General features: G+C 44.7%; 1 protein-coding gene across 1 annotated transcript in view; it reads left to right on the forward strand.

Annotated features, from left to right (window-relative positions):
* LOC106569317 (E3 ubiquitin-protein ligase mib1) overlaps positions 1-15,669 on the forward strand; it is a 101,529-nt gene that overhangs the window by 40,605 nt on the left and 45,255 nt on the right. Inside the window, 3 exon segments of the mRNA XM_045694221.1 lie at positions 915-1,022; positions 1,449-1,646; positions 1,940-2,091. Of these exon segments, the coding sequence (XP_045550177.1) occupies positions 915-1,022; positions 1,449-1,646; positions 1,940-2,091 (458 nt within the window).

Raw genomic sequence — 15,669 nt, forward strand, 5'->3', positions numbered from 1 at the left:
CCTTGTCAGGTTGTTAGTCAGGAATAACTCCTGTCCCTAGTGATGATGCTTGTCCTTCCATCAACCAGGCCAACAACCTGCCCCTAAGGGGAGCTGTCTGCGCTCTTCTATTTCCTTAGAAAGCTGCTTAGAATAGAGAGTATAGCATCTTAGCCTCCCTCCCCTCATTGTAAGTGTTCTGCAGCATTGTCTCTGCGACCGTGTGTGTGAGCACGCGTGTCTCAGTGCGGTGAGGGTTGGCCAGGTGCCTCGGTGTCTTTCAGTGGAATTATTACTTAAAGGCCCAGTGCAGTCAAACTTGATTTTACTGTGAAATTGTGACGATGATGACAATTCCCTTTCTGTGTAAGAGCTGTTTGGGAAAAAAACGCCTGACATTTCATCTTGTTTTGCATGAGTGGCGTTTTGGCCTGCCTGGCAGTATAAGTTAATAGATCAATAACAGAGCGTTTCAAACTTCTCTGCCAATAATAGCTACTTTTCAGTGTACATGTCCCTCCCATTAGGCTCCTCCAGTTAGGCCACCCACTCCGACCGCTCCTGTTCTGGCATAATTCTTGCTTGAGTTCTCTTTGCCAAGAAGCTTTTTTTGTTTCTTTTTGACCATTGTAATTTAAACAATCACAGTAGTACATAATTGCTACCCAGAATTGATTTGATATTTTACTAAAAATGGCTGCATTGGACCTTTAAAGCACAGTGAGCTGGGCAAAGTGATCCTCCCGCCAGGGCAAGATATGTTCTGTGACTCCCAAAGGACCACACATTAATATTTATGCCCCAAGTATTCCAGTACCTCAGTTGGCGATGAAACACACACACAACCCCCTCTTGTGTATGTGGGTGACGAGGCAGTGCACTGGATGAACTCAAAATACAAGAACACCCTTAACAGTGCTACATTGTGTTTGTAGGTGAACGGGCAGTGTGCTGGACACACAGCCATGCAGGCGGCCAGTCAGAACGGTCACGTGGACGTCCTCAAGCTGCTGCTGAAACACAACGTGGACCTGGAGGCTGAGGTTTGTACAGCCAACAGTTTTTCCTCAATACTAACATCTATACTATAGCCCCTTCTCAGTACTTATATATTTAAACCCTCCCCAATACCAAGATCAACATACACTATATCAGGGCTGTTCAATTCCAGTCCAGGAGGGCCGAAACACTTCTGTTTTTCTTTTAACTGGTAGTTAATTACACTCACCTGGTGTCCCAGGTCTGAATTAGTCCCTTATTAGGAGAGGATGAAAACCAGGAGTGTTTCTTTCCAGGATTGATATTGAACAGCTGTGCTCTTGTGAAACTTATCCCTCTCTTTTTTTCAGTCTTCCTATACTGGTCTCAATTCATACTCTTAAAAAGCTGACTGTATCAGTCATAGTTGGATGCTCGCTGAGGTGTAAACAGTAGAGACATTGGGTCAGTCTGTATAATATCCCTCCCAGGACAAGGATGGAGACCGGGCGGTGCACCACGCGTCCTTCGGAGACGAGGGCTCTGTGATCGAGGTGCTGCAGAGGGGCGGTGCCGACCTGAACGCCAGGAACAAGCGCAGACAGACCCCCCTGCACATCGCTGTCAACAAAGGCCATCTGCAGGTGGTCAAGACCCTGCTGGACTTTGGCTGCCACCCAAGCCTCCAGGTAACCACTATGAATACGTGCACATACACACACACACACACCACACACACTTCCATTACACACATGCAAATAATGCACAGTTGTACATTTGTGAAACAGGACAAATACAATATAAGCATCCACTCTAACCAAAATATTTGGGTGGCTCTCTCTGCACTCAAGTGTTTGTGAAATGTAAACATCTCCTTCACATAACCAGTATAGGCCTATATTGTTAGTGATAGGATTTTGATTTGATAATGATAGTTCTTGCTAGATATTGTGGTAACAGTATGTATGTCGCCCCCCTACAGGACTCCGAGGGAGACACGCCCCTGCATGACGCCATCAGTAAGAAGAGGGACGACATGCTTTCTGTGCTGCTGGAGGCGGGAGCTGACGTCACCATCACCAACAACAATGGATTCAACGCCCTGCACCACGCCGCCCTGCGAGGGAACCCCAGGTACGACCCTGACCCTAACTGCCAAGCCAGGGCTAGTGATGAAAAAGATAGAAAAACTTTATTGTTCACACAATGTTGAAATCTGCCTTTGGCTTCACAGGAAACCTGCCTCCATACAGTTAGACTTGTGGCTTGCAAAGTTGTAGATGTGTTTCAACTGGTTTTATTCTCATTGAGTACAAGTTAACTAATTGAATGGTACTGCTGGTAAATGGTTTATGACCACACTGAACCCTATTGCTTTTGAGGTTGATGGGTTTGGTCCTTTCTGTCCAAGGCTAGCCTACATCCTAGCCTGCAGCCTAGCCTGCATCCTAGCCTGCAGCTTAGCGTACAGCCTACATCCTAGCCTACGGCCTACATCAGTTCTGTCGGCGTCCTCTTCCTCATCCTTGGCCACAGCTATTTCTAGCTCCACCTGGTTGCTACTGCTCCACTCTAGCGATGGGCTATTCTAGTCTCTCATACATACATGAGACACACATTAAGGCCGGTAGCTTAGAGAGACTATACTATACCGATCAGCTTGAAAATCCTGGGGTTATGGAGGCCACAGTCTCTCTAGAGTGTACGCCACACACACATTAGCAGCTGCCTTTTTGGCTGGACTGTAGGTCTGGCTCGTGGTGTTGTCTGGTCAGAGCCGGCTAGGGGACATTAGTATCATTTCACCTTAGCTGACACACATTCCATTGGCATGAGGACAGAGAGAATTGGGGTCAGAGGGCTCTGGAGCACCTGCTATTTCAGCTAGCCCGGCCCGGCCTGGTCAACTGGCAGTGGCACGTACTGACGGCAGCAGCACAGTGGAATAACACTGGAACACCCCTCAGTCTTCATCGCTACTCTATGGCACTGCCTGCCACTGATAGATAGCCAGTTTGAACAATAATCTGGATTGCAATCTGCTTGCCTTGCTGTGCCGGCCTGACAGTCTATTACTGTACAAGCCCTATGGCCTCAGTCAGAGATGCATTGAAGTAATTTGTCATCATGATGCAGTGATTTCACCAGTTAATGGCATAAAAAGATGGGGGACGAATGTTTCTGCTTTTTATTAGTATTATTTTGTAAATATTGTTGGTCTATTTACTGTATAGGAAATTTGCTTTAAAACTGAAACATTTTCTCTCTGAGATTGTCAGCGTAGAATGCACAACTTTATCTCCGCCACATGGCAAAATGTGTGGAATTATGGGAAATTAGCTTTAAAACATGAACATTTTGTCACTGAGGTCAAATGTTCAGTCTGCAACCACTCTATTTGCCATGGCCATGTCCCCGCCATGCCCACCACTTAAGCCTCATTTTGATCCAGAAAAACCCTGGTACTGTACATTGCATTCCCTCCGCAATAACATCTGCTAAATATGTGTATGCCACCAATAAAATTTGATTTGATCACCAGTGTGCAACAGTGGGAACTGTTAGTCTCATATTGACTGTACAGTAAAGGTGAAAAGTGCTGGAGTCTGCCTTTCCACCGGCACTCTGTCCCCCTCGTCTTTAGAGAACTCTGTTGTCCCACTCTTCAATCTAGCCATTTACTTTTATTTCACACTCAAGCTACTCCACAATATTGCAGAGAAAGAGAGAGGGAGATGGACCTCTGGACTCGACCAAGTCTTAAACCCCTTGAAAACGACGTCTCCCTGGTTTGTAGGGAAAGTGCTTATTTTAGTAGTGTTTTAGTAGAGTGGCGTTTGCGTCCCCACTGAGTGCTTGGAATAGGGAGGAGGTTCTGACTGCTGTAGTGAGTCATATTCCTGAAAAGCACCCTAGGTGGTTGTCAGAAGGACAGAGTTAAGTGGCAGTCTAGTTTAGTGGCAGTTGTACCTCTAAATGGTACAACACGACTCAAGATTCTCTTCAAGCTATTTATGTTGAGGTATGGATGAAAACTGCCTGTCACATGATGATGTTTTATTGATTGTACACAAATGCAAGTTGCAAGTCTTGTACATCATCTGGAATCAAATAACCACTCTGATAATCCCTCCATATACAGTAGGCTACCCCTCAGCTATATGATCTGCAGTGTTGTGGTCTCTTGCAGTGAGCTTAAGACATCAGTTGTCACGGCAGCCACACTGAACAGTCAGAGGGGTTCTGTGTGGTAGGGCCCTCCAGGGGTCAAAGGTGTTGAGGGTGAAGGGGAAAACAGAGGAGGATCTGGGGTGACCGATGAGTCTGGCATCTGGCTGTGTGTGTGTGGTGTGGGGAGTGCATTTCCAAACACCAGCAGGGGAGCCTGCTAATGTGGGACCTAAACTATACATCACCTTCATCATTACTCACACACACTGCATCAGGGTTTTGTACATTCGTGTGTAAGAGAGCGAGGGATTAACATAGTTGAATAGAGAGGAAGAGAGAGGTGTTGAAAGCAGATTGAAGTGGTATTGTCTCCATATAAAGCAGCAGGTTTATAGTCAGTTATTGAATCTTCTACAATTAAGTGTGTAATTTAGTCTACTTGGTAAGTAAATTTAAACCTTTAAATTGTGTATTGATGGTTAAGCTTGCATATTTTCTTGGTCGTTTGTGCGTGTGCGTAGTGGTGGAAAAAGTACCCAATTATCATACTTGAGTAAAAGTAAAGATATCTTAATAAAAAATGACAAGTAAAAGTGAAAGTCACCCAATATAATACTACTTAGGTAAAAGTGTTTGGTTTTAAAAATTCTTAAGTATCAACATTCCTTATATTAAGCAAACCAGATGGCACCATTTTCTTTTTTTTTGTTATTTATGTATAGCCAGGGGCACACTCCAACACTCAGACATCTTTACAAAAGGTGCTCCCAACAGAGAAGGCCCTGCAGTGGCAGACTAGACTGCACCGCCACCTTTTAACATGCCTCTCACCCCTTTTAATACAGTTTTCAATATCCCTTTTAAGAAAGCTCTAATCAAATATTAGTCGCATGCACCGAATACAACAGGTGTAGACCTTAAAGTGAAGTTCTTACTTACGAGCCCCTAACCAACAGTGCAATTTCAAAAAATATGGATAAGAATAAGAGAAAAGTAACAAGTAATTAAAGAGCAGCAGTAAAAATAACAATATATACAGGGGGGTGCCGGTACAGAGTAAATGTGTGGGGGCACCGGTTAGTTGAGGTAGTATGTACATGTAGGTAGATTTAAAGTGACTATGCATAGATGACAACAGAGTGGCAGTGGTGGGGGGGGGCAATGCAAATAGTCTGGGTAGCCATTTGACTAGATGTTCAGGAGTCTTATGGCTTGGTGGTAGAAGCTGTTTAGAAGCCTCTTGGACCTAGCTGTAGAACCTTTTGAGAATCTGAGGACCCATGCCAAATCTTTTCAGTCTCCTGAGGGTGAATAGGTTTTGTCATACCTGCTTCACGACTGTCATGGTGTGCTTGGACCATGTTAGTTTGTTGATGTGGACACCAAGGAACTTGAAGCTCTCAACCTGCTCCACTGCAGCCCCGTCGATGAGAATGGGGGCGTGCTCGGTCCTCTTTTTCTTGTAGTCCACAATCATCTCCTTTTGTCTTATTCACGTTGAGGGAGAGGTTGTTATCCTGGCACCACACGGCCAGGTCTCTGACCTCCTCCCTATAGGCTGTCTCGTTGTTGTCGGTGATCAGGCCTACCACTGTTGTCATCGGCAAATGTAATGATGATGTTGGAGTTGTGCCTGGCCGTGCAGTCATGCGTGAACAGGGAGTACAGGAGGGGCCTGAGCATGCACCCCTGAGTGGCCCCTGTGTTAAGGATCAGCGTGGCTGATGTGTTGTTACCTACCCTTACCACCTGGTGGCGGCCCTTCAGGAAGTCCAGGATCCAGCTGCAGAGGGAGATGTTTCGTCCCAGGGTCCTTAGCTTATTGATGAGCCTTAGTGTTGAACGCTGAGCTGTAGTCAATGAATAGCATTCTCACATAGGTGTTCCTTTTGTCCAGGTGGGAAAGAGCAGTGTGGAGTTCAATAGAGATTGTATCATCTGCAGATCTGTTGGGGCGGTATGCAAATTGGAGTCGGTCTAGGGTTTCCTGGATGGTGGTGTTGTGAGCCATGACCAGCCTTTCATAGCACTTCATGGCTACAGACGTGAGTGCTACGGGTCGGTAGTAATTTAGGCAGGTTACCTTAGTGTTCTTGGGCACTGGAAACATGTATGAGAGCACCAGCTGTACCAGTGGTCTGCTTAAAACATGTAGGTATTACAGACTCGGACAGGGAGAGGTTGAAAATGTCAGTGAAGACACTTGCTAGTTGGTCAGTGCATGCTCGCAGTACACATACTTGTAATCCATCTGGCCTTGTGAATGTTGACCTGTTTAAAGGTCTTACTCACATTTGCTGCAGAGAGCTTGATCACACAGTCTTCTGGTACAGCTGGTGCTCTCATGCATGTTTCAGTGTTATTTGCCTCGAGGCGAGCATAGAAGTACTTTAGCTCGTCCGGTAGGCTCGTGTCGCTGGGCAGCTCTCGGCTGTGCTTCCCATTGTTGTCTGTAATGGTTTGCAGTCCCTGCCACATCCTACGAGCTTCAGCCGGTGTAGTACGACTCCGTCTTAGTCCTGTATTGGCGCTTTGCCTGTTTGACGGTTTTGTCGGAGTGCGTAGCAGGATTTCTTATAAGCTTCTTGGTTAGAGTCCCGCTCCTTGAAAGCAGCAGTTCTAGCCTTTAGCTCAGTGCGGATGTTGCCTGTATTCCTTGGCTTCTGGTTGCGGTATGTACGTACTGTCACTGTGGGGACGTCATCCTCGATGCACTTACTGATGAAGCCAATGACTGATGTGGTGTACTCCTCAATGCCATTGGAGGAATCCCGGAACATATTCCAGTCTGTGCTAGCAAAACAGTCCTGTAGCTTAGCATCTGCTTCATCTTACCACTTTTTTATTGATCTAGTCACTGGTGCGTCCTGCTTTAATTTTTGCTTGTAAGCAGGAATCAGGAGGATGGAATTATGGTCAGAATTGCCAAATGGAGGGCGAGGGAGAGCTTTGTATGCATCTCTGTGTGTGGAGTATAGGTTGTCCAGAGTTCTTTTCCCTCTGGTTGCACATTTAACAAGCTGATAAAAAAAATTGAAAACTGATTTAAGTTTCCCTGCATTAACCTCTATGGGCTAGGTGGGACGCTAGCGTGCCACCCGTGGTGCACTCCATCAACAGCAGGTGCATTTCAAGAGCGGCAAATTTGAATCCAAATAAATGTCAAAATTCAAATTTTTCAAAAATACAACTATTTTACACCATTTGAAAGATAAACATCTCCTTAATCTAACCACGTTTTACGATTTCAAAAAGGTTTTACGGCGAAAGCATAAATTTAGAGTATGTTAGGACAGTACATTTACAAGAGTTGTGTGTAATGTTTTGTCAAGTCAAAGACAGGGTCACCAAAACCATAAAACCAGCTAAAATGATGCACTAACCTTTTACAATCTCCATCAGATGACACTCCTAGGACATTATGTTAGACAATGCATGCATTTTTAGTTCTATCAAGTTCATATTTATATCCAAAAACAGCGTTTTACTATGGCATTGATGTTGAGGAAATCGTTTCCCTCCAATAACCGGCAGTCAAGTCAGCGTCACAAATTAAATAATTAAAATTAGAAAACATTGGTAAAATATTATATTGTCATTTAAAGAATTATAGATTTACATCTCTTGAACGCAATCAACTTGCCAGATTTAAAAATAACCTTACTGGGAAATCACACTTTGCAATAATCTGAGCACTGCGCCCAGAAAAATACGCGTTGCGATACAGACTAGACGTCATGTTGGGGAGATCTAAAATCGAAAATACTATGTAAATAATCCATTACCTTTGATTCTCTTCATCAGATGTCACTTCCAGGTATCACAGGTCCATAACGAATGTAGTTTTGTTCAAAAAAGCTCATCATTTATGTCCAAAAATCTCCGTCTTGTTAGCACATGATCTAAGCCAGCCGGACTTTCGTCATGAACGAGGGGAAAAAATATATTTCCGTTCGTTCAAACATGTCAAACGTTGTATAGCATAAATCATAGGGCCTTTTTAACCAGAACATGAATAATATTCAAGGTGGACGAATGCATACTCTTTTATAACGTATTGGAACGAGGGTACCCAACATGAACTCGCGCGCCAGGTGTCTAATGGGACATCATCGTTCCATGGCTCTTGTTCGGTCAGATCTCCCTCCAGAAGACTCAAAACACTTTGTAAAGGCTGGTGACATCTAGTGGAAGCAATAGGAAGTGCCAAAATATTCCTCAGCCCCTGTGTTTTTCAATGGGATAGGTTTAAAGTCAATACAACACATCAGGTATCCACTTCCTGTCAGAAAATGTCTCAGGGTTTTGCCTGCCAAATGAGTTCTGTTATACTCACAGACACCATTCAAACAGTTTTAGAAACTTTAGAGTGTTTTCTATCCATATATAATAAGTATATGCATATTCTAGTTACTGGGTAGGATTAGTAACCAGATTAAATCGGGTACATTTTTTTTATCCAGACGTGCAAATGCTGCCCCCTAGCCCTAACAGGTTAAAGTCCCCAACTACTAGGAGCGCCGCCTCTGGGTGAGCGTTTTCTTGTTTGCTTATGGCGGAATACAGCTCATTCAATGCTGTCTTAGTGCCAGCCTCAGTCTGTGGTGGTATGTAAACAGCTACAAAGAATATAGATTAAAATTATCTCGGTAGTTAGTGTGGTCTGCAACTTATCATGAGAAACTCTATCTCAGGCGAGCAACAGCTCAAGACTTCCTTAGATATCGTGCACGAGCTGTTGTTTACAAAAATACGTGGACTGCCGCCCCTCTATCCTGCCGCTGTTCTATTCTGCCGGTACTTCGTATAACCAGCCAGCTGTATGTTGATATTGTCCTCATTCAGCCACGACTCTGTGAAGCATAAGATGTTACAATTTTTAATGTACCGTTGGTAGTTTAATATTCCCAGTAACTTGTCCATTTTATTGTCCAAAGATTGCATGTTTGAGAGAAGGCCCTGTGTCAGACTAGACTGCATCGTCACCTTTTAACACGTCTCTCACCCCTTTTAATACAGTTTTCAATATCTGCTTTAAGAAAGCTCTAAACATCCCCTTTAATGCTACAGTGTGCGATCTGTTCAATGCTCAAGTGGCAGGGACCGGGTTTTGTTGTTTTTAAAATAGATTCTGCTATCTTTAACACCCCAACAAACAGTTAGGACACCCTATATAGTAGTAATTACTACACCTGCTGGGTTACCAGGCGCACACACACCATTGTGAAAAACAACCTTCAAGGAATCCTCTCCATCTAATGTATGGTTCACTCTGCCAGAACTAATAGAGACTAGAGGGAGGAGAAGTGGCTCTGTTGTTGGTCGTCATAACGGGGTTGTAATTACTGACAACCTAATGTTACGAGGGACTGTATAGAAGACTACTGTGAAATGGTTGTGTTGGATGTTTTTTTTGGTTTCTGGGATGGCTGCTGCAGGGTAGACATTTCTGCAATTAGTGAGGGTTTTACCACCCTGCCCTGACTGAAGTAGTACTACCACTAAAAAGTGACTGTATACTTTTGAATTATCTGTCTATAGAACATTCTTCCATGAGTCTTGATGATCGTCCCTGTGCTTTTTGGCTAACTTTTTGACAACATGGGTCCCATTATGCCTGGTGAAAACCAAACACTGCATTCCACAGTAAGAACCTCATACCAACGGTCAGCATGGTGGTGGTAGTGTGACGGTTTGGGGATGGTTTTCTGCCTCAGGACCTGTACGACTTGCCTTAATAGAAGGAACCATGAATTCTGCTCTGTATCAGAGAATTCTACAGGAGAATGTCAGGCCATCTGTCTGTGTGCTGAAGCACAGCTGGGTCATGCAGCAAGACAATGATCTCAAACACACAATCAAATCTACATGAAAATGTCTAAAAAGCAACACATTTAAAGTTTTCGAATGGCCTAGTCAAAGTCCAAACCTAATCCCAATTGCGATGTTGTGGCAGGACTTGAAAAGAGCAGTTCATGCTTGAAAACCCAAAAATGTCGCTGAGTTAAAGCAGTTCTGCATGCAAGAGTGGGCCAAAATTCCTCCACATCGATGTGAGAGACTAATCAACAACTACAGGAAGCATTTGGTTCCTGTCATTACAGCTGAAGGTGGCACAACCAGTTGAGTGTAAAGGGGCAATTACTTTTTCACACAGGGGAATTGGATGTTGCATAACTTTGTTAATTAAATAAATAAAATAAGAGAATCAGAAACGGTATACCGCCCAAGCCTAGTGCCTTACTTCCAGACTAGGTTACTAGTAGGCCTTGTTCAAGGAAAAAGGTTAACTTTCAATTCATTAAGTCTGTATAGTCCTTGGAAGAACAATTGACAGACTGTTGCAGCTGAACTTGACCATAGGTTTTTTTGTACGTTTTTTTTTTATACAAGCTAATGAAACACTTGACTTGTGGTTATAATAGTATTCTACATTAGCACAGTTGTTATAACCCCTCAATTACACCTGCAACCCTTCAGGTTCTTGGTTCCTGCTACTCTCTGTTCATCATATATGCATAGTCACTTTAACCATACCTACATGTACATACTACCTCAATAAGCCTGACTAACCGGTGTCTGTATATAGCCTTGCTGCTCTTATATTCAAATGTCTTTTGACTGTTTTATTTCTTTACTTACACACACACACACACACACACACCCTTTTTTTTCGCACTATTGGTTAGAGCCTGTAAGTAAGCATTTCACTGTAAGGTCTACACATGTTGTATTCGGCGCACGTGACAAATAAACTTTTTGATTTGATAAGCTTGTATTTTTAACCTCATGTCCCGTTTTAGATCTCCGTTTCAACCAGATGTTGGCTCATTTGAGTCATTTATATCCATGTTTTTAGTAGGGATGCACCGATATTACATTTTTGGCCGATCCGATAACTGATATTAAACATTTTATCTGCCTTTTTAAGCATTCTAGTACAGTTAAATACACACACACATGGACGCAGCGGTCTAAGGGACTGCATCTCAGTGCAAGAGGCGTCACTACAGTCCCTGGTTCGAATCCAGGCTGTATCACATCCGGCCGTGATTGGGAGTCCCATAGTGCGGCGCACAACTGGCCCACCGTGGTCCGGGTTTGGCCGGGGTAGGCAGTCATTGTAAATAAGAATTTGTTCTTAACTGACTTGCCTAGTTAAATAAAGGTTACACACACACGCACACAACACACTGACCAAAAAGTTATTTTGTTGGCATTTACGTATGTCCCCATTACCAGTAAAACATCATCAAAGCCTATTTATTTCACTTACTTGCTGTGCTGTTTTATTGTTCATTTGTTTCATTCTCAACCAGGATTTCATCATACTTGTGAAGTTTCAGCTCTGTCTGTCCGTGGCGCCTCTTCCTCGGTGCACACTGTCACTGTGTCTGTTTCCATCTTGTCCAGCTGTATATGTAACATTTCACGTGAACCCCTGTTTCTTGTCTGCATCGAACTAGCGGTCCTTATACCTAGCATCGAGCATGGTGGCGACACAGTAAAGAGGCTCAGATAGAGTGCCACCGAATCATTCGCTTGTTCACAGCCTCAAGTACTTTTGTAAGTTTTAACCCCACGGTCTGTGTCTGCAGTTTTGTTGAGCAGACGTTTCAGTGCCATGACAGAGGGTATCACGTCTGCTGCAGACGCAGTTGATTATTTCTCCAGTCAGTTGTTTGAATGGAGCTAGCTAGTGTGTTCATGTTTCAAACATGTTGTCAAATGGCAGCAGCTGTATGAGAACCAGCACATTCTTGAGCATGCAATACAGCTTTCCTCAGTAGGAAATCCTCGTGGACCCACTGTGCTGTCAGACTCAGCATGCTCATGGGGCTGACATCGCTGGTCCAAATGTCAGTCATGAAGCGAATAGCAGTGACGCTCATGGATGTGAGTTTCAATAATACTGTGAAACTCCACTAGGGCAACATCTGAAAAATAGTGGTACCGGGGCCCAACCAGTCGGTGAAAGCCAACATCATCCACGACAGAGGACAGTTGATTGTCAAGGGCATTGAATTCCAATATCTTGGCGTTACTGGACTTCGCCTTTGAGTTGTCTCGCTGAAATGTTGTTACTCTTTCAAATGACTGCTCGACTTGAACCTGTTTAGTTGTTGGAAGTGTGCGCTAAGTATTTTTCTGCTTTTGTTCTGTGTAGCGCTGTATTTTTTTGTGGCGTCATTACGTCATGTACCTACGTTATATAGGTATGCACATCAGCTTTGACATCGGTTTTGCACATCGGTGTTAACTAGACATAGGGCCGATGTTGGCATTTTTAGCTAATATCGGCCGATTCCTATATGCTCACCGATATATCGTGCATCCCTAGTATTTAGGGTGTGTGTAATCTCAGCTAGAGTACAGGTCAGATTGGCATTAAGCATGAGACAAATTGGGAAGGCGAAGTGTGATGCATGTGAGAGACTGGAGAAAGAGGGAGGGAAAGATGCAGTGAGAAAGGGGTTTGGTATGATCTGCCTGCATGTACTGCGGCAGCGTGTGTGTGTGGTGTGTGTCAGTCTGCGAGGGCTCTGCGCCTTGTGATTTGTGTGTTCAGCTCCCATTCTCTGGAGCATTTGGCCTCTCACCGCCTCTCACGCACACAAGGCTACTTGACACTGTGTCACACTGTGTGTAGTAGTTATTCTACTATTCCTCTCCCCTCTCCTTAAAACCTTCCCTTAGATCTGAACTTTCAAACCTTTTTATGTGGCCCCACTGTGCTGCGTTGGCTTGCCTCCCCACATCTCAACCCCTCCACACTGTAATTGTCTATTGTTATATCACCCTGTGCTAGTCAGTTGGAGTTAGTTGTCGCGTGGCCCCTGGGCTGCTGCTGCTTTCTTGACACAGCCATCGAGATAAAGATGGTGCTGGAGGGGAGGGCTGCCATCTTACCGGCTCTTAACCAACCATGTTATTTTTTTTATATTTTTTTTTGCGTTGTTCTTAACTTGTTTTGTACATAATGTTGCTGCTACTGTCTCTTATGACCGAAAAGAGCTTCTGGACATCAGAACTGGGATTACTCACCTCAAATTGGACGAGGATTTCTTCTTAACTGAGTCGGACACGAGGGATATACTACAGACACCGGACCAGGCCCAGATCCCCGTGATTCACTGGAGAAGAAAACGTAGGTTTCGCGGAAAGAGATCAGGATGCCTTGTGAGGATCAGGAGATGAGTGGCTATTCTGCCCTTGCCTTCCATTCTGCTAGCTAACGTTCAATCGCTGGAAAATAAATGGGACAAACTGAAAGCACGTATATCCTACCAACGGGACGTTAACTGTAATATCTTATGTTTCACAGTTGTGGCTGAATGACGACATTAAGAACATACAGCTGGCGGGTAATACACTCTATCAGCAGGACAGAACAGCCGCCTCTGGTAAGACACGGGCGGGGGCCTATGCATATTTGTAAACAATTGCTGGTGCATGATATCTAAGGAAGTCTCGCCTGATGTAGTGTGGTCTACAGCTTATCATGAGATACTCTATCTTCCTAGAGAGTTTTCATCTGTATTTGTCGTAGCTGTCTACATACCACCACAGACTGAGGCTGGCACTAAAACCACACTCAATGAGCTGTATTGCCCCATAAGCAAACAGGAAAATGCTCATCCAGAGGCGGCGCTCCTAGTGGCCGGGAATTTAATGCAGGGAAACTTAAATCTGCTTTACCTCATTTCTGTTGGCATGTTAAATGTGCAACAAGAGGGGGGGGAAAATCGAGACTACCTTTACTCCACACACAGACGCGTAGAAAGGCCTCCCTCGCCCTCCATTTGTTAAGTCTGACCATAACTCTATCCTCCTGATTCCTGCTTACAAGCTAAAATTAAAGCAGGAAGTATTAGTGACTCGGTCTATAAAAAAGTGGTCAGATGAAGCAGATGCTAACCTACATAACTGTTTTGCTAGCACAGACTGGAATATGTTCCGGGATTCTTCCTATGGCATTGAGGAGTACACCACATCAGTCACTGGCTTCATCAATAAGTGCATCGAGGACGTCGTCCCCAACCAGAAGCCATGGATTATAGGCAACGTTCACAATGAGCTAAAGTGTAGAGCTGCCGCTTTCAAGGAGCGTGACTCTAACCCGGAAGCTTATAAGAAATCCCGCTTTGCCCTCCGACAAACCATCAAACAGGCAAAGCGTCAATACAGGTCTAAGATCGAATCGTACTACACCGGCTCCGACGCTCTTCAGATGTGGCAGGGCTTGCAAACTATTACAGACTACATTTACATTACATTTTAGTCATTTAGCAGACACTCTTATCCAGAGCCACTTACAGTAATGAATACATACATTTCATACATTTTTCCCGCGTACTGGTCCCCTGTGGGAATCGAACCCACAACCCTGGCGTTGCAAACACCATGCTCTACCAACTGAGCCACACGGGACCAAAATAACTTCTATGCTTGCTTCGAGGCAAGTAACACTGAAACATGCATGAGCCCATCAGCTGTTCCAGATGACTGCGATCACGCTTTCCGCAGTCGATGTGAGTAAGACCTTTTGACAGGTCAACATTCACAAGGCCACTGGGCCAGACGGATTACCAGGACGTGTACTGCGAGCATGCGCTGTCCAACTGGCAAGTGTTTTCACTGACATTTTCAACCTCTCCCTGTCCGAGTCTGTAATACCTACATGTTTCAAGCAGACCACCATAGTCCCTGTGTCCAAGAACACCAAGGTAACCTGCCTAAATGACTACCGACCTGTAGCACTCACGTCTGTAGTCATGAAATGCTTTGAAAGGTTGGTCATGGCTCACGTCAACACCATTATCCCAGAAACCCTAGACCCACTCTAATTTGCATACCACACCAACAGATCCACAGATGATGCAATCTCTATTGCACTCCACACTGCCCTTTCCCACCTGGACAAAGGGAACACCTATGTGAGAATGCTGTTCTTTGACTACAGCTCTGAATTCAACACCATAGTGCCCTCAAATCTCATCACGAAGCTAAGGACCCTAGGACTAAACGCCTCCCTCTGCAACTGGATTCTGGACTTCCTGAAGGGCCACCCCCAGGTGGTAAGGTTAGGTAGCATCACATCAGCCACGCTGATCCTCAAAATGGGGGCCTCTCAGGGGTGCGTGCTCAGTCCCCTCCTGTACTCCCTGTTCACTGATGACTGCACGACTCCAACACCATCATTAAGTTTGCCGATGACACAACAGCCTGAACACCAACAACGATGAGACAGCCTATAGAGAGGTCAGTGACCTGACCGTGTGGTACAAGGATAACAACCTCTCCCTCAACGTGATCAAGACAAAGGAGATGATTGTGGACTACAGGATAAGGAGGACCGAGCACGCCCCCATTCTCATCGAGGGGGCTGTAGTGGAGCAGGTTGAGAGCTTCAAGTTCCTTTGCGTCCACCAACAAACTAACATGGTCCAAGCACACCAAGACAGTCGTGAAGCAGGCATGACAAAACCTATTCCCCCTCAGGAGACTGAAAAGATTTGGCATGGGTCCTCATATCCTCAA

The sequence above is a fragment of the Salmo salar genome, chromosome ssa14 (assembly GCF_905237065.1).
Source record: "Salmo salar chromosome ssa14, Ssal_v3.1, whole genome shotgun sequence".
NCBI classification, from domain to species: domain Eukaryota; kingdom Metazoa; phylum Chordata; class Actinopteri; order Salmoniformes; family Salmonidae; genus Salmo; species Salmo salar.